At 36.3% G+C, this 19,121-nt stretch overlaps 1 protein-coding gene across 1 annotated transcript in view; it reads right to left on the reverse strand.

The window, feature by feature from the left end:
* Nucleotides 1-3,193: 3,193 nt before the first annotated feature.
* The window catches only part of SHC4 (SHC adaptor protein 4), a 125,947-nt gene continuing 110,019 nt past the window's right edge, over nt 3,194-19,121 (reverse strand). The window contains exons 11-12 of the mRNA XM_021694051.1: nt 9,886-10,139; nt 3,194-3,403 (exon numbers count right to left, since the gene is read on the reverse strand). Of these exons, the coding sequence (XP_021549726.1) occupies nt 3,248-3,403; nt 9,886-10,139 (410 nt within the window). The 3' untranslated portion in view covers nt 3,194-3,247. The remainder of the gene's footprint in view (nt 3,404-9,885; nt 10,140-19,121) is intronic.

The following is a 19,121-nucleotide window of genomic DNA, read 5'->3' on the forward strand; positions in this document are numbered from 1 at the left end:
TTTTTTGCTCTTGAGTTTTGAGTTTTTTATATGTTCTAGATACTAGCCCTCTGTCAAATATGTGGTTTGCGAGTATTTTTTCCCAGTCTATAGCTTGCCCTTTATCCTCTTTCTGGAGTCTTTCACAGAGCAAAAATTTATTATTTTGATGAAATGCAATGTACTAGTTTTTCCTTTAATGGAACATATCAGCTCTAAAAGCTCTTTCCCTCCCCCTATATCCTAAAGATTTTCTCCTGTGTTTTTCTTTTTTTTTTTTTAAAGATTTTATTTATTTATTTGACAGAGAGAGACACAGCGAGAGAGGGAACACAAGCAGGGGGAGTGGGAGAGGGAGAAGCAGGCTCCCCACGGAACAGGGAGCCCGATGCGGGACTCAATCCCAGGACCGTGGGATCATGACCTGAGCTGAAGGCAGTCGCTTAACCAACTGAGCCACCCAGGTGCCCTCTCCTGTGTTTTTCTTTCCTAAAAGTTTCATAGTTTTACATTTTATGTTTAAATCCATAACCCATTTGAGTTAATGTTTATGTAAAGTGTGAGGTTTGTTCTCTTGCGTACAGATGTCCAATACTCCGATGCCATTTGTTCAAAAGGCTCTCCTTCTTCCATTAAGTATAATGTCTGTAGCCTCCTCCTTGTGGAGTCACCAGGGCTGGTGGAGTCCCTCCACTGGAGGCCACAGCTCCTAGAAGGCAGTCTTCCCACAGAGCTCTCTCTCTCCGGATTATGTTATGGTGATCTCCTCTTACCTGTTCACTGGCCCCAGGGCACTGCATCCTCCCTTGTGGTTTCCCCATACTCTGCCCACACCTTTATAAAGAGTCCCTTTATTAAACCCTCCTCGAATTCCCCAATTTAAGTGAGCCATCTGTTTCCTGTCAAGACCCTGATACATCCTGCAAATGATACATTTTCCAAAACCCAAACATCAGACATATACTGTCAATTGTCACAAAGCAAAGATCATTTATTTTTTTTTGAAAAGTTGTTTACAGGTATTTAGAGGCAAATGGATTTCCACTTTAAAACAGATGAAGATAAGTGTGTGTCATTAAAATAGCATGCAATCAAACATTTCTACTGTTGTTTCATTTTGTTTTTAACTGTGTCTGTGGTACTTGTAAGTGCAGTATTTGCTTACCTAACTACTATAACATTGCAGTCAAATACTGATTATCCATGTACTGGTGCATCATGTACCAGGATCCATGTACTGCTCATATCATTTATACTCTCTGCATCTATTTCTATCAGGAACTTTTTCCTGCAACCCACTTAACACCCTGCTCAACCAGACTGAGACCACAACCCCTGCTCTGTCTCAGATGGGTGACTAGGTCACCCACAAACTTCTATGACCTATACTCATGCTGACCCCCTTTTGTGAGGACAGATCACCAAGAACCAAGGTATATATAAAATTGATGAAAGAGCCATTATTTCCTAGTTGTGTAAAAGGAAACAAACCTACCTAAGCAATCAGTGGCAGTAGAAGTAGAATAAAATCATAAACCTTTACAGAAAAAAATATTACAGTTGTGTGTGCTTGATTTCTGATGATTTCCACCCCCAAAAAGTTTCTTGTCTTTTATTTAAAACTTAGCAAATATATCACAGTTACAAAGATTAAGTTGTATCTACATAGCCAAAATGAAATGGGGTTAAGGCAACTGTCCAGATTACTCAGGATAAAAAAGCATCCTAAAGTAATGGCCAAACCACTCTATGCAAAGGCAAGTAAAAGGCTGAAGGCGTTTTCTGCTTCTCCAAACAAACGAATCCACCTCCACCGTCACTACTGAGAGCGCTCCAAAGTGTCCTTGTTTGTGATGGGAAGGCTCGGGGTCTCTGCTACCTGAATGTTGGTTTCAGTCATGCCATTCATTCTGTGAGTATAGATACAGACTAAAGGAAAAAGCTCATTTTCACCTTCATTATACAAACTGATTATCAACGCTGACCCCTAATAAAAGGAAAACTTGCTTTTTATAGGCTCATCTTATGTTAGGGCTGAGATAGACCTCTGAATTCACCTAGCCCAAGTCCCTTATTTCATAAACAAGGAAGTTGGAGTCCAGATGGGTTCAGCAGCTGGCTCAAGGTCATATCAAGAGACCTGGCCAGCACTTTTCTCTACACAACACTTAATCACACCACCAGTTTACCAGTGTACCCACATGTGGCAAACCTTTCCAGCTATTTCCTTCAATATGTCTCTTCCCTTCTGCATTTTGTCTGATCATATCTAGAAAAGATGCTAAGGACACAGTAGGTGAGAGACTATGATTCAGTCACAGCCAATCAAGAGGATATTTCCTGATACTTTCAAATGCATTCAATACTCTAAATAAGAATGAAACCAATTTGGATGTTGAATATGAAGAACACTGGTTTGTCTGCCATGTTTTAAATCCAGGCGTTCATGAGCTTCCTTTGCTTGTAGGGTGGGGGCCGAGGGGAAGGAAAGAGGGAGAAATATGGGGAAATAGGAATGACTGATAGATTTGTCCTCTCTTCAGCTTATGCTATGCTGCATACAAACAGTCCGAATAGCAAAGATCGAGAAATACTAGGCCAAAGAATTTAGGCTCCACCCCTTTAACTTGTAAATGGGACAGGCCAGTGAAACAGACCAATGCTTTTAGTGGCTTTTGACTTGATTCCACTGGCATAGACAGAGTCCAAATTCAACATCAAATTTATTTTAACATTGCAGTGAAAGTGCTACTAAACAGAAAATGTAATAAAGTCAGTAACTATCAAGCAAATCGCTTCTTATTTTTGTAACAAGGAAAAATTTTTTTTGGCAAATCGTTCTATAGTTAGAGAATATGAAGACACTTAGAACTAATCTCCCCAATATGAAAATGTCCCCAAATTATCAAGTTGAAAGGCACATACCACCGCCCCAGCAGTTCATCCAAGTAGTCTCTAGCATGGGAAATTTCAATTGTGCTTTTAGCTTGCTATCAATGTAATATGGCCTTAAAAAGTGACATCCGTGCATATGTATAATTTCTTTTCAAATGGACCAATCCTCTTCCCCTTTTCTGATTTTTACTTTCTGAAGATCCATCTTTGTTAGCTCTTTGTCTTATAAAGGACATAGTCCATGATGGTCTTGGGAAAAAATGTACTTCACAGTTTGTGCTCTATTTTGTCTATAAACCAAGTTGTATTATCTTTGTGTCCTAACACAAAATGAACTTTCTTGAAATACCAGTGTGATGGTACTTCCAAATTGTCATTTGTTGGAATGCAAAAGTCCTGGATTATTATCTTTTCTCACTGGTTGTTTAAGGCTTACTTCACTTCCGGAAGAGATGATTGGCAAACTGTTATCCATGTGGTATCTGATAAGGTGGCTGACATTATCAAATACATGATCCTTGGTCCTTACCTTGAAAAGGAAGTATAAAGTATTTAGGTTAAATGATAATAGTTCTCCTGAAAGATGTAAACAATCAGGAAAAAAAACCAGACACATCCCTGAAGGAGATATTTGGCTGAATAACAAAAAAAATCACTTTTCAACTCTATATCCCTTAGTAAACACTTGTCTCATTCCCCATTACCTTTTTTAGCAATTTTCCCTCTCAGTTAGAAAAATGATAAACACTGTCACCCAGTCCAAATTTGCAACCAACCTCTTTGCCATGTTACTGTTTGATATATTCTATCATGTTACCATTCCTATAAATATTTAACTGTATATACAAGCATGAATCCCAGGATTACAATTATAACTCAGCAAGCAGACTGTTTCCAAAATATCTTGTGTCTATGGGAAGCAGGCCCTTCTAGAGAAGTCCTGCCTCTCCTTGGAGGCTCAACACAAATCCTGTCTACTTCAAGAAGCCTCCTCAGACTCTCCTAATAGGCATTCATGTCTCCTTCCTGCAGACTTGATGGTAGCTGATTCATAAATATTTGTTACATGGAGCTTCTTGTCTGCATGCCAAAGCAAATTGGTTTCCCTGCACCTGCTTTCTCCTGAGGACTTTCCTCCCTGGTATTACTGTGTCCTCACCCTGGGCATGAGCAGAAGATACTACTCTCCATCATGACGCCACTGGCCGTAACATACTCCTGTGTGAAGGGTGGCTGAGAATTGCCCAGGAGCAGGAAATCATGCAGCCAGAGAATACCTTGCTACATGATTCTGCTACCTCTCTAACAAGGGATTATTTAGTTCTGTTTAGATACGGGTTTTTAGCATATTAAAGAAAACACACATTTTTTGGAATAATTGACCTAATTTGAATATAACTATGGATTAAATAATGGTAATGTATCAATGTTTAAATTTCTTGATTTTGATCACTGTACTATGTCTATGTAAAAGAATATCCCTATTCTTGGGAAATACGCACTCAAGGATTAAGAGGAAAAGGGCACAAGGTTTCCCACTTACTCTGAAATGGCTCCAAGCCTTGAAAACATTTTGATCTTCTTCATCCCAACCCCAATCCTTATCAAATCAGTTGATCAGTCCTGCCAGTCTGTGGTGTAAATTCCAGCTCACTCTGCCCTCCTCTCTATATTTCTCCTACCTCCATTCTGGTTCAGGCTTTCACCAGTTTTTACCTAGAATCCCCTACTTACTTTCTTCTCTAAGCAATCCTGCATACAAATGTCAAGTTAATCTTCCAGTGCAGGGATTATAAGCCATCCACTCTCCAGCCAAACATACCAGGAGATGTGGGGGAGGGTGGGGGGATGGTTTAAGGTAGAAGGTGCCCAACAGAGAGTTTTTAAGTATTTTGAATTAAAAATGGGGAGATCTCCTATAAAAATTTCATTTTGTGGCTTCTTTGGGAAAATCACATTTGGCTACCCTGGGTCCTTACTCCAAATGGCAGCAACTGACTGGAACTGCATTTGACTGTCCCTCTTCCCAGTTGATAACGGCCCCCTGCACTCCATGAGCTTTCCACCATTTGCCCAGGTTTACACACGGGCTGCTGTGGCCGCAGTCACAAGGTGCACAGGAACGTGTATGTGTGTGTGTGTGTGTGTGTGTGTGTGTGTAGGTGTGTGTGAGAGAGAGATAACAAAACCATAACATGAGATGAAGCCCCTGAACAAGTTGTTAAGTGTTCAACAGTGTAGTTAACTTTAAGCACAATGCCGTACAGCAGATCCCTGGAACTTTTTCATCTTTTGTGACTGAAATCTATAACCATTAAACAACAACAACCTGTTTCCTCCTCCCCACCAGGCCCTAGTAACTACCATTCTGCTTTCTGTTTCTATGAGTTTGACTACTTTTGATATCTCATATAATTGGAATCATGCGGTACTTGTCATCCTGTGGCTGGCTTATTTTAATTAGCAGGATATTCTCCAGGTTCACTCATGTTGTAGCATGTGATGGACTTTTGTCTTCTTATGGCGGAATAGTATTCCGTTGTATGTGTGTGTATGTATACACACCCCACATTTTCTTAATCCATTAATCCATCAAGGGACATTAAGCTTGTTCCTACCACTTGGCTACTGTGAATAATGCTGCAATGAAGATGGGAGTGCAAATGTCTCTTTAAGGTCCTGATTTCCATTCTTTTGGGATAAAAACCCATCTAATAAATATGGACCATATAGGAGTTCTATTTTTAATTTTTTGAGGACACCCCATACTGCTTCCCACAGTAGCTACACCATTTTACATTCCCATGAACAGGGCACAAGGGTTACAATTTCCGTACACCCTCACCAAAACTTGTTCTTTTCTGTTTGTTTGTTTTTTATAATGGCCATCCTAACAGGGGTGAGGTGATATCTTACTGTGAATTTGATTCCATTTCCCTAATGATTATGGTTGTTGAGCATCTTTTAAAATACCTGCTGGCCATATGTAGATCTTCTTTGGAGACATAACTATTCAAGTCATCTGCTCATTTTTAAATCAGTTTGTTTTTTTGCTATTGAGTTGTAGAAATTTCTTATGTGCTCTGAAAACTAACCCCTTATCAGATGGTTTGCAAATATTATCTCCCATTCTGATTGTCTTTCACTCTATTGATTGTTTTCTTTGCTGTGCAGAAATTTTTTAGTTTTATATAGTCTCACTTGTCTGTTTTTGCATTTGTTTGTATTTTGGGTGTTATATGCAAGAAATCATCGTCAAGAGCAACATTATGAAATTGTCCTCTTATGTTTTCTCCTAGGAGTTTTACAGTGTCAGATCTTACATACAAGTCTTTAATCTATTTTGAGTTAATTTTTGTGTGTGGTGTAATATAGGGGTCTAATTTTATTCTTTTGCATGTGGATATCATTTTCCCAAAACCATTTGTTGAATAGAGTATTCTTGCCCTATTGTGTATTCTTGGCAACATTTGCAAAGATCCCTTGGCCACATATGCATAGGTTTATCTCTGGGCTCTCTATTCTGTTCCATTGGTCTATATGTCTGTCTTCATGCCAGTACCATACCGGCTTGATTACTCTAGCTTTGAAATCAGTAAGTGTGATGTCTCCAGCTTTATTTTTCTTTCTCAAGATTGCTTTGGCTATTTAGGGTCCTCTGTGGTTCCAAATGAATACTAAGAGTGTATTTCTATTTCTATAAAAAAATACTATTAGAATTTTTATGGAAATTGCATTGAATTTGTAGATTACTTTGGGTAATACGGAGATCTTAACAATATTAAATCTTCTAATCCATTAACATGGGATGTCTTTCCATTTGTGTCTTCTTTAATTTCTCAGTCAGCAATGTTTTGTAGTTTTCAACGTGTAAGTCTTTTGCCTCCTTGGTTATGTTTATTCTTAAGTATTTTATTCTTTTTGATGGTATTGTAAATGAGATTGTTTTCTTAATTTCTTTCTCAGATTGTTCACTATTATTATATACAAATGCAACTGATTTTTGTATGCTGCAATGTTGCTGAAATTGTTTATTAGTCATAACAGGTTTTCTGTGGAATCTTTAGGATTGTCTACATATAAGATTATATCATCTGTGAAGAGATAATTTTACTTCTTTCTTTCCAATTTGGATGCCTTTTATTTCTTTTTCTTGCCTAATTTCTCTGGATAGTACCTCCAGTACTATGTTGAATAGAAGTGGTGAGAGGAAAAGCTTTCTGTTTTTCACTGTGGGTATGGTATTAGCTGTAGGCTTTATACATATGGCCTTTGTCATGCTGAGGTAATTTCCTTCTACTCCTAGTTCATTGAGTGTTGTTGTTGTTTTTTTTAATCATGAAAGGGTGTTGAGTTTTGTCAAATGCTTTTTGTTCATCTATTGAGATGACCATATGATTTTTATCTATCATTTTGTTAATGTGGTGCGCCACATCAATTGATTTTCTTTGTTGAACCTTCCTGGCAATCCAGGGATAAATCCCACTTGGTCATGATATATGATCCTTTAATAAACTGTGGAATGTAGTTTGCTAGTATTTTGTTAAGGATTTTTGTATATATGTTCATCAGACATACTGGCCTCTGTTTTCTTTTCTTGTAGTATCTTTTTCTAGTTTTGGCATACGGGTAATGCATGCCTCATAAAATGAATTTTTAACTATTTTTTCCTCATTTTTTAAAAAGATTTTATTTATTTGAGAGAGAGAGGGAGAGAACATGCAAGAGAGCACAAGTTGGGGGAGAGGCAGAGGGAGAAGCAGACTCCTCACTGAGCAGGGAGCCCTATGGTGGGGGAGGGCGGATCTCAGGACCCCAAGATCATGACCTGAGCCAAAGGTAGATGCTTAACCAACTGAGCCACCCAGGCACCCCTCCTCTTCATTTTTTTTTAGAAAAGTTTAAGAAGCATTGACATTAATTCTTTAAATGTTTAAAAGAATTTACAAGTGAAACCATTGGGTCCTGGACTTTTTTTTTATTGGACAGTTTTTGATTAGTGATTCAATCTCCTCACTAGTAATTTGTTCAGATTTTCTATTTCTTCATGGTTCAATCTTGGTAGGTTGGATGTTTTTAGGAATTTATCCATTTCTTCTGGGTTATCTAATTTATTGGCATATAATTGTTTTTAATAATCTCTTACAATCATTTAATATAATCATTTAATCATTTAATTTGGCATCAGTTGTAATGTCTCTTCTTTCCATTCTGATTTTATTTGTTTGAATCTTCCCTCTTGCTTTCTTAGCCAATCTAGCTAAAGGTTTTGTCAGTTTTGTGTATCTTTTCAAAACAACTTGTAGTTTTGTGGATTTTTCCCATTATTTTTCTATTCCCTTTCATTTATTTCTGCTGTAATCTGAAATATTTCCTTTCTTCTGCTAATTTTGGGTTTAGTTTGTTCTTTTTATAGTTCCTTGAGGTATAAAGTTAGAGTGTTTATTTGAAATCTTTTTTTTTTTTTTTCCAGTGTAGGCATTTATCACCATCAACTTCCTTGATATTCCTTTTGCTGCATCCCATAGTTCTGGTATGTTGTGTTTTCAATTCCATTTGTTTCCAGATATTTTCTAATTTCCCCTTGATCTCTTCTTTGACACTGGTTGTTCAAGAGTGTGTTGTTTAACTCCACCTATTTGTGAACTTTCTCTCTGCCATTAATTTCTAGCTTCATTCCATTGTGATAAGAAAAGATACCTGGTATGATTTCAGTCTTCTTACATCTCCTAAGACCTGTTTTTGTGACCTAACATGTGATCCATCCTAGTATTTGTGATCTAACATGTGAATGCTCTGAGTATGCTTGAGAAAAATGTGTATTCTGCTGCTATTGCGTGGAATGTTCTGTCTATGTCTGTTAGGTCCACTTGGTCTACACTGTTGTTCAAGTCCTTCTGACTGGACGTTCTATCCATTATTGAAAGTGGGGCATTGAAATCTCCCACTATTGTGTTACTATTTCTCCCTTCAGTTCTGTCAATGTTTGTGTCATATATCTCGGTACTCTGATGTTGGGTGCATATACATTTATAATTGTTACATCTTCCTAGTGAATTGATCCTTTTATCACTATATAATGTCCTTCTTTGTCTCTTTTGACAGTTTTTGACTTGAAGTCTATTTTGTCTGATACAAGTATGACCACCCCTGCTCTTGTTTGGTTATCATTTGCATGGAATATCTTTATCCATCCTTTCACTTTCAGACTAGTCATGTCCTTAAATCTAAAGTGAGTCTCTTCTAGACAGCATATACTCGGATCTTGCTTTATATCCATTCAGCTATTCTATATTTTTTGACTGAGGAGCCTAATCCATTTACATTTAAACTAATTAATAGGGAAAGACTATTACCATTTTGTTAACTGTGTTTTATCCAGGATCATTTCTGTCTACAGGCATCCTCTGACTAGCCATACATTTTTTTATTGCCTTAATGCCATTCTTCTGCTCTGTCTGTTCTTGTGCTTCCTTCCCTATGCTCCAAATGTACCTCTTTTAAAATGTTGCTGTCTTTCAAGGTTCATCTTACATGTCAGACCCGGCAAGGCCTTTAGTTTGCCTCAAACACAGCACCCCTCTATCCTGAGAAACACCATAATGCTTTGGTTGAACCATTCTTATGTCATTCATACTTGTGTTATAATTATTTAAGCATCTGTTTTATGAAATTATAGGCTATAAGCACTGTGATAGCAAGGACAATGTATGTGATACGGAACAATGGTCAACTGTGAATCCTTGTACTTCCATGTAGTCGGTATTCACTTAGTTCTCTGAATTGAAGTGAGAAGGGCAGAAAGAGCTGTCCTCTACTTGATCCTTCAGGGTGGCTCCCTCTCAAACCCCTCCACTAGTCCTTAGTTAACACTTCCTGCTCCAGCTAGAGTGTTCAAGAGAAAGGAACCCCTTAGCTTTATCATGCTTCAGTATGAGGGTTTGGACCAATCATTCAGGATAACCTTAATTACAACATCCTGTGAAAACCATAATAAGAAGTCAATAATACCTTGCCTTCAGGATCCACCAGGAGAAGATGCTTTGCCTGGCCTCCCTGTAGTCCACTTAGCACATACTGGCCAGGAGATGTTGCACTCTCTCGAACCAAAAAGTCCCCATCCTTTACCAAGAGGCTCTCTGCTGCCTTCCTGCTCAGCTTGCCATGGTAGCAGTCTTCATTCCGCAGCTGCTGCTTAATATGGGGCAAAGAATGTGAGCTGGCAGGCTGGGCCGTGGCACCTGGCTGAACAGTTTCTGGCACTTCTAGAGTCAAAACATAAATAGAGACACCAGCAAGTTACCTCCTCTTCCATTCATTCATTCAGCACATACAACTTGAGGCCCTACTGTGTGCCATGCACTGTTTAAATAATGCTGCTTCTGGAACAAATGGGGTTTTTGTTTCCAGAACTTGCAACAGGCTTTAATTTAATGGTAGGTCCAAACATTGCCTTTAGCTTCTGTTACCGGGAAAGGCTTGCCCTAGTGCAGGAGTTTTCCTTTCAGATGAGAAATGGAACTGACCCACGAGAACTGCTTTCATAACTGCAGAGAGAGGCGCTTTATGTCCCAGAGTCTGTATGTTAAAGAGAAAGAAGCTTATGCAGTACCCAGATCACAGATAACTTCTAAAACATTCCCAAACTCTTTGGAAATGCCTACAGTAACTTCAGACTCTGTCCACTTTTTAGTATTTAGCTTTTTATTTTTAAATCAAATTACTAATGTGCTTCAGAGGTGCTTCTGACCCCAAACTTCAAAGCTATGCTGAACCTCACAGCATTCCTATTAAGTGACCACTCTGGTGTTTGTGTCATTCACCTGCATGGACAAAGCAGAGTTAATCAGGTAAAAGAAGGCAAAACATCAGGGAGACCCTGGTCTGAGGCAGCTCCCCATGGTTCTGCAGAATAAATATTACCTAGATTTGAGGGCAGTGGGGATGAGCAGGTATATCCAGGTGGCACTTAATTGTATTATTGATACTCATAGTGATAATTATTGTGTAGTTCCCATTTATCAAGTATGATAGGTACTGCTTAATGCTGTCTACGTATTATCTTGTCTCATTCTCAAAACTAGAAATGGCAAGGAAATGGATTTTAAAGACTAAATGACTTACCCGAAGTCACACTACTAATATGTTATAAATATGGACTCTGAAATGAGATCTATTTGACTCCAAAGTCCAAGTTCTTAATCACCACCCCCTAAGACCCTTGCCTTGAATGTGAAAATCTTTCAGTTTTCAAAATTGGTCTAACCAGTCTACCTCTGTAGTACCTATAATGGTCCCTAATAGATAGCAAGACTATCAAGATGATATACAGCTATCCAGAAGTAATAACATAAAATTCTTAGGTCTGAATCCAGGTAAAAGATGTATGTTTTATATGGCAAATTTACTAGGAAAATAAGCACAGAAATCAGACTTTGTCTTTTTAAATGCAAAGGATCCTCTGCATAGAAACCAGCTTTCATCTTTATAAATGCAAAGGCGTATTTCCATGTCCTTATGCAAGGGTCTCACAAATGAGAAATCCTCTTAACTCTTAAGTTTACAACTTATACGTGACAATCTCATGAAGTTATTGATATAGGCAACCAGGGCCCTGTAGACATAACCCAAGTCTCCGTTAATATGTTATAGTTTTGTCTCTACTTAGGAACTTCTCTCCGCATAGCACAATTATGATGCAGCATTCAAAAATATATCTTTTTGAAGATATCTTTAGTCTATATTTAGATGGCTGAAAATATTCGCCTCTACAAACAATCAGATCTATCTACTATTGCCAGAAAAAGGCTGAAGAAATGTGTCCAAATTTGATGAATAATAAATGAAGTTGGCCTTAGTGTTGCGTGCTTTCAGGCGTAACAGAGAACTCTGATAAGTAGCTGTGTATGTTTGTGTGAGAGGGAAAGTGTGTGAGTGGAAGACAGATGTTTGCATGCACGTGTGTGGGCACACACATCGTAATGCATGATGGCTTCCAGTTTATTCTGAGATAAGGGTGGAGAGCTTTTGGACAAGGACAAAACAAAAGAAAAACAGACATTATATCATCTTGAAAAGAGGCAACAGATCATGGGCCAGCCTGAGGATATGGACAATATTTTCCTAACACAGTTTCCCAAATTCGCACAATAACAACATACACTGTACTGGGACATTTCAATCATCTCAACATTTACTGAAAATCTAATTTTCCTAAAAGCAGAATATCTGACAGATTTTTAAAAAATTTTTGTTTTAATTTTAAAAGTTAGGCATGTGACTTTTTTAAGATCTGGGAAACACAGAGAAACAAAGAAAATTAATCACCTACGGTCCCATCACCAACTACAACTAGTCTTTAACATTGTGGTGCATTACCTATTATCGACTCCCTTCTTACATAATGTAGACTTTGAGAAAGACAATAATAACTTAAACCTAGTTATTTATATAAAATTGCCCTACAAAATTTAATAAGTTATTGACTTGATATAATTAAAAACATCTTTTCTCAGAAGTAGTTGAGGTTAAGGAAGGAACAAGGAAGGCTGCTCTGTATTTAATTGAGACCTAAAAAAGAAAAAAAAAGTGATAGGAATCATGGAATAAAGTAATCACGTCATCTTGGAGTTCCTATGGCAACTGAAGACATATTGTTCACAATCCGAAATTCAGGAAAGCTCAAGATAGATATGAATATCCACACCCATAAGCAGCTGATGGGCAAAACCTCAGAGAGGAGGCATATGGCTTACGGGAGAAAAAAATCTGACAAGCAAAATCAGATTAAACAATTACAAGTATTCCCAATGATAAAGAATGAGACATTTAAAGAAACCAATGTGAACTGTGAAGGTAGCATACTGATGCACTCAATTTTTAAAAAGCACATGCAACTGGATATTTTTGGGTAGTAATGATTATATTAGCAAAGGACTGAAAAAAATTAGATGTCCATCAGTAAGGAAATGGTTATATAAACTATGATGTACTCATACAATAGAATACTATAAAACAATTGAAAATAACAAAGCTTTGTTCATCCAACATAGGAGGACATAAATATGTAAAGTGAATATTAACAGACGCAAAGGGAGAAATAGACAGCAACACAGTAGTAGTAAGGGACTTCAATATCCCATTTTCAACAATAGATATATCATCCAGACAGTATATCAGTAAGGAAACTTTGGACATAAACTATACATTAGACCGGATTGACTCAGCAGACATTTACAAAACATTTCACCCAAAAGCAATAGAATATACATTCTTCTCAAGTGCATATGGGACATTTTCCAGGTTAGATCATATGTTAGGCCACATACAAGCCTTAATAAAGTTTAAAAGAATGAAATAATATCAAGCATCTTTTCTGACCACAATGATATGAAACTAGAAATCAATTTCAAGAAGAAAACTAGGGAATTCACAAATATGTGAAAATTAAACAGCATGCTACTAAACAACAAATGGGTCAAAGGATAAATCAAAAGATAAACAGAAAATATCTTGAGACAAATGAAAATGAAAATACTACACACCAAAATTTATGGGATGCTATCAAAGGCAGTTTGAGTTCAAAGCAATTAACCCTATATTAAGAAAAAAGAAAGATCTCAAATAAATAACCTAACTATACACTCAAGGCTAATCTAAAATGAACAAACTAAGCCCAAATTTAATAGAAGAAAAAAAATATCCAAGATCAGAGCAGGAATAAATGAAATAGAGAGTAAAAAGACAACACAAAATACTCAATTAAACTAAGATAAATAAAATAAACTTTTAGCTAGACTTACCAAGAAAAAAAAGAGAGGACTCAAGTAAAATTAAAAATGAAAGGGGAGACATTACAAGTGAACCACACAAATACAAAGGATCGTAAGAGACTACTCTGACAATTATATGCCAACAAATTGGATAACCTAGAAAAATGGGTAAATTCCTAAAAACATACAAACTATCAAGACTGAATCATGAAGAAATAGAAAATCTGAACAGATGAATTAGTAGTAAAAAGATTGAATTACTAATCAAAAACCTTCCTGCAAAGAAAAGTCCAGAACCAGAGAGCTTCACAGGTGAATTTTACCAAACATTTAAAGAGAAATTAATTCCAATCTTTCTCAAACTCTTCTAAAAAAATAGGAGGTAACACTTCCAAACTCACTTTACAAGGCCAGCATTACCCTGATACCAAAATCAGACAAGGATACAACACAAAAAAATAGTAATAAATTACAGGACAATATCCCTGATGAACATAGATGCAAAGTCCTCAACAAAATAGTAGCAAACCAAATTCAACAATGCATCAAAAGAAAAGGATCATACACCATGATCAAATGAGATGTATTCTAGGGATGTAGGATCATTCAACATCCACAAATCAATCAATGTGATACATCACATTAATGAAGGATAAAACCAAATGATCATCTCAAAAGATGCAGAAAAGGCATTTGACAAAATTCAATATCCACTCACGATAAAAGCTCTCAACAAAGTCAGTATGATGGAAGTGTACCTCTACATAATAAAGGCCATATATGACAAGCCCACAGCTAACATCATGCTCATCAGTGAAAAGCTGAAAGCTTTTCTTCTAAGATTAGGAACAAAAGGATGCCCACTCTCCCCACTTTTATTCAACATAGTATTGGAAGTCCTTGCCAGAGTAATTAGGCAAGAAAAAGAAATAAAAGGAATAAAATTTAAAAATAATAATTAAATTTAAAAATAATAAAAGAAAAATAAAAAGAATAAAAGAAATAAAAATTGAATGGGAAGAAGTAAATCTGTTTCTATTTGCCGGTGACATAATATTATATCTAGAAAACCCTAAAGACTCCACCAAAAAAAAAAAAATTAGAACTAATAAATGAATTCAGTAAAGTTGTAGGATAAAAAGTCAATCTATGAAAATTAGTTGTATTTCTATACACTAATAAACTATCAGAAAGAGAGATTAAGAAAACAATCCCAGTTAAAATAGCATCAAAATTAATAATATACTGGGACACCTGGCTGGCTCAGTCCAAAGAGTATGTGACTCTTGATCTCAGAGTTGTGAGTTCAAGCCCCACATTGGGTGTAGAGATTACTTAAATAAATAAAACTTAAAAAAAATAAAATACTTAAGAATAAATTTAAGCAAGGGAGTTAAAGATCTGTACACTGAACATTCTAACATATTGATGAAAAAATTGAAGACAGAAATAAATGGAAAAATAATCTGTGCTCATAGATTGGAAGAATTAACATTGTTAAAGTATCCATAATACCCAAAACAATGTACAGATTCAATGCAATCCCTATCAAAAATTTCAATGGCATTTTTCACAGAACTAGAACAAACAATACTAAAATTTGTGTGGAACCGTAAAAGGCTTCAAATAGCCAGAGCAAACTTCAGAAAAAAGAACAAAGCTAGAGGCATCATGTTTCCTGATTTTGAACTATATTACAAAGCTATAGTAATCAAAACAGTGTGGTATTGGCACAAAAACAGACACATAGATCAATGAAACAGAATAGAAAGCCCACAAATAAACCCACAGTTATGTGGCCAATTAACTTATGACAAAAGAGCTAAGAACATACAATGCGGAAAGAATAGTGTCTTTACTAGATGATGTTGAGAAAACTTGACAGCCATATGCAAATGAATGAAATTGGACCCCTGTCTTACACCATACACAAAAACCAACTCAAAATGGATTAAAGACTTGAATGTAAGACCTGAACCCATATAACTTCTAGAAGAGAACATAAGGTGTAAGCTCCTTGACATGTCTTGACAATGATTTTTTAGATTTGACACCAAAAGTAAAAGTGACAAAAGCAAAAATAAACAGGTAAGGGGCACATCAGAACAAAAATCTGCACAGCAAAGGAAACCATAAACAAAACAAAAAGGCAACCTATGGAATAGGAGAAAATATTTGCAAATCATTGATCTGATAAGGGGTTAATATCCAAAGAACACATACAACTCAATGGCAAAAAACCCCAAACAATCCAAATAAAAAAATGATCAGAGGAACTGAATAGATATTTTTCTAGAGAAGACATACAAATGGCTAACAGGTACATGAAAAGGTTCTCAACATCACTAATCATCAGAGAAATGCAAATCAAAACCACAATGAAATAACACCTCACACCTGTTAGAATGAATATCATCAAAAAGATGGGAAATAAATGTTGGCAAGGATGTGGAGGAAAAAAAAAAAAAAACCCTCATGCACTATTGGTGGGAATGTAAATTGCTGCAGCCACTGTGGAAAATGGTATGGAGGTTCTTCAAAAAATTAAAAGTAGAATATTATATGATGCAGAAATTCCACTTCTTGGTATATATCCAAAGGAAAAAAATCACTATCTCAAAGAGATACCTGTGCCCCCATGTTCACTGCAGCATGATTTATAAAAGCCAAGACATGGCAACAACCTAAATATCCATTGATGGATGAATGGATAAGGGAAATGTGATTGGTTGATTCTACACACACACACACACACACACACACACACACACACACACACAAAATATTATTCAGCCATAAAAAGGTAGGAAATCCTGCCATTTGCAACATGGATGGACCTTGAGGGCATTATGCTAAGTGAAATATGTCAGACAGAGAAAGACAAATACTGCATGATCTCATTTATATGTGTAATAAAAAAAAAACAAACCTCACAGAAACAGAAAACAGATTGATGACTGCCAAAGGCAGGGAGTGAGGGGTGGGAGAAATGGGTGAAGGTGGTAAAAAGTTAGTCTTTCAGTTATAAGATAAATAGGAATGGGGATATAACTGCACCTATAGTTAACAATACTGTGTTGCATATTTGAAAGTTGCTAAGAGAGTAAATCTTCAAAGTCCTCATCACAAGAAAAGAAATTTTATAGCTATGTGAGGTGACGGATGGATACCACACTAAAGTTAGTGTGTTAATTGTTTTGCAATATATACATATATCAAATCACTAGTACAATGTTATATGTCAATTATACCTCAGTAAAACTGGAAAAAAGAAAATAAGGATATTACATGCTAATTTGGACAAATGTCTAAAATGGAAGAGTGAAGTAAGCAAGTATAGAAAGAAAATAACTTTATTTTTAAAGGAGATAGATAGATGATAGGTAGGTATATAGATGGATAGATATGCATAAGTAGGTAGACAGGTACTTAACTATGCATTAACATTCTGGTAGTAATCAGAAGAAACTGTTACTATCTAGGAGTTGAATCCAGTATTGAAACTTGAGGAGGTACATTTTGTCTTGGTTTTTATACCGTATTTATTATTTGGATTTCTTCCATGAGCACTTGTGTTAATTTTAAAAAATCTATTTATAGAATAAAAAAAGGTATACAAATGTCAGGATAGTCATATAACTAAGGATAAATTCAGAAGAGGGATTAAATTCATGAGAAAAGTGTTGGGGTTGGGGGACAATCTTCAGTTTTCTGTTGTGGGAAGAAAAGCCAACCCTTCCCCCGCCACATCATGTTAAAATGACTCCATCTCTGATTTGAGAGGACTGTAAGTAGTTAATTCTCTTCATTGATGGTAGTTTTTTTTTTTTTTTTACAAAGTTGCTACGAACGCTGAATTAGTCAAAACTGAAACACTGTTCCCAGGGTTAGATTCCTCCAAGACTCAGGTCAGAACATGTTCATCATTCGATCAATACATAACCTTGTTTTATGTGTGTTCCTGTTTAAAGACACCTTATTTCATGTATATTGTTGATTCAAGAACACTGAACTTACAGCCAATGCCTGCCTGAATGAAGCTTATCTAATATGTGGATTTTCTCTATCAGGTACATCACAATCTTCTGCACTTGGGAACAATAGATAGCACTTCCACACAACACTCAGAGACTATTCTAAAGAGCAAAACCATCAACAAATAGCACAAAAATGCAAAATACATGGCACTAAATGGACTGCAAAAGGATACTTCTTTACAATGTGAGAGCTGGAACAGGAAGGCAGAGCATTACCTTGTTTGACCATATATTGTTTATCAGTATGGAATCTTGGGTGTGTGAAAATTATAAAATAGGAATTTATTTGAATTATTGAGGGGAAAAATACATTCACCTCTACAAAGTGTCTAAAAAGTTGGTATAATGTCAATAATAAGTGAAAGTTTGAGATAGTACCCAGAGAAAAATTATTTGTAATATAAAGGAAGAATTGTGTCTATTAAGATATATTACAAAGCCATACTAATTAATATACTGGTATAAAACAGGTAAGTAGGGCAATAAGGCCCAGAAACAGATTCACATACATAGAAAGAATCTAGTCCAATGGAAAGTGACATTAGAAAAAGAGGAGATTATTTAGTCAATGGTGTTTGCAAAATTGGATCACTTACATAGGCAAAATGAAGTTAGACCCCCTACCTCACAGAAAATATAAAGTTCATGTGCAGTAAATATTTTATTATGGAAATAAAACTATAAAGCCAATAGAAGAAAATATAGTACACATTGGATAAATAAGAGAAAATTTAACCAAGAGCAGAAGGAAAGCATAAAAAAAGATAAAAATGGAAATCAATGAACCAGAAAATAGAAAACAATAGAGAAAATGAAACCAAAACCTGGGTCCTTTAGAAAGATCAATTAAATTCATAAATCTCAAAGAACACTGATCAAGAAGAGAGAACACAAAAACTACCAATAACAGGAAAGAGAGAAGGCATCCTTCAGGCAATAGGAGGATAGTAAAGTAACGTTGTAGGAAATTTCATGAGGAACTGACTCTAAGCAAATAAAGTAGAATCCTACTAGGTTTTTAAAGAAATTACATTGCCAATGAATCACAATCCCTCCTTGTCTATGGCTTTTGGCTTCTAAATTTATCAAGCTCACACCTACAGAAAGTAGGCTGCAAATGTGGTGACGCCCCTAAGAAAGGCGCTTTCTCCAACATGGACTTTAGATGTGTCCACAGAGCATAATGACGGGAACAACCCAAAGGATAAAACCCAGGCCCACAGATAACAACAGACAAGGAGATTCCGCTCATAAAGCTGAACCAGAGTCCAAGCAAATCATTTTCTTTACTTCCAGCTCAGGGAGGCTTCACAATTCCTGAGCGATGGGATTCAGTTATTGCTATGTACCAGTGACCCCTGTGTGTCTTGCGTGCTTCCCTTTTGTGAACATATGTTTTTTGTTATGGTTATCTTATCCCTCTTTTCAGCACTAATTT

Source organism: Neomonachus schauinslandi, chromosome 9 (genome assembly GCF_002201575.2).
Source record: "Neomonachus schauinslandi chromosome 9, ASM220157v2, whole genome shotgun sequence".
Taxonomy (NCBI): Eukaryota; Metazoa; Chordata; class Mammalia; order Carnivora; family Phocidae; genus Neomonachus; species Neomonachus schauinslandi.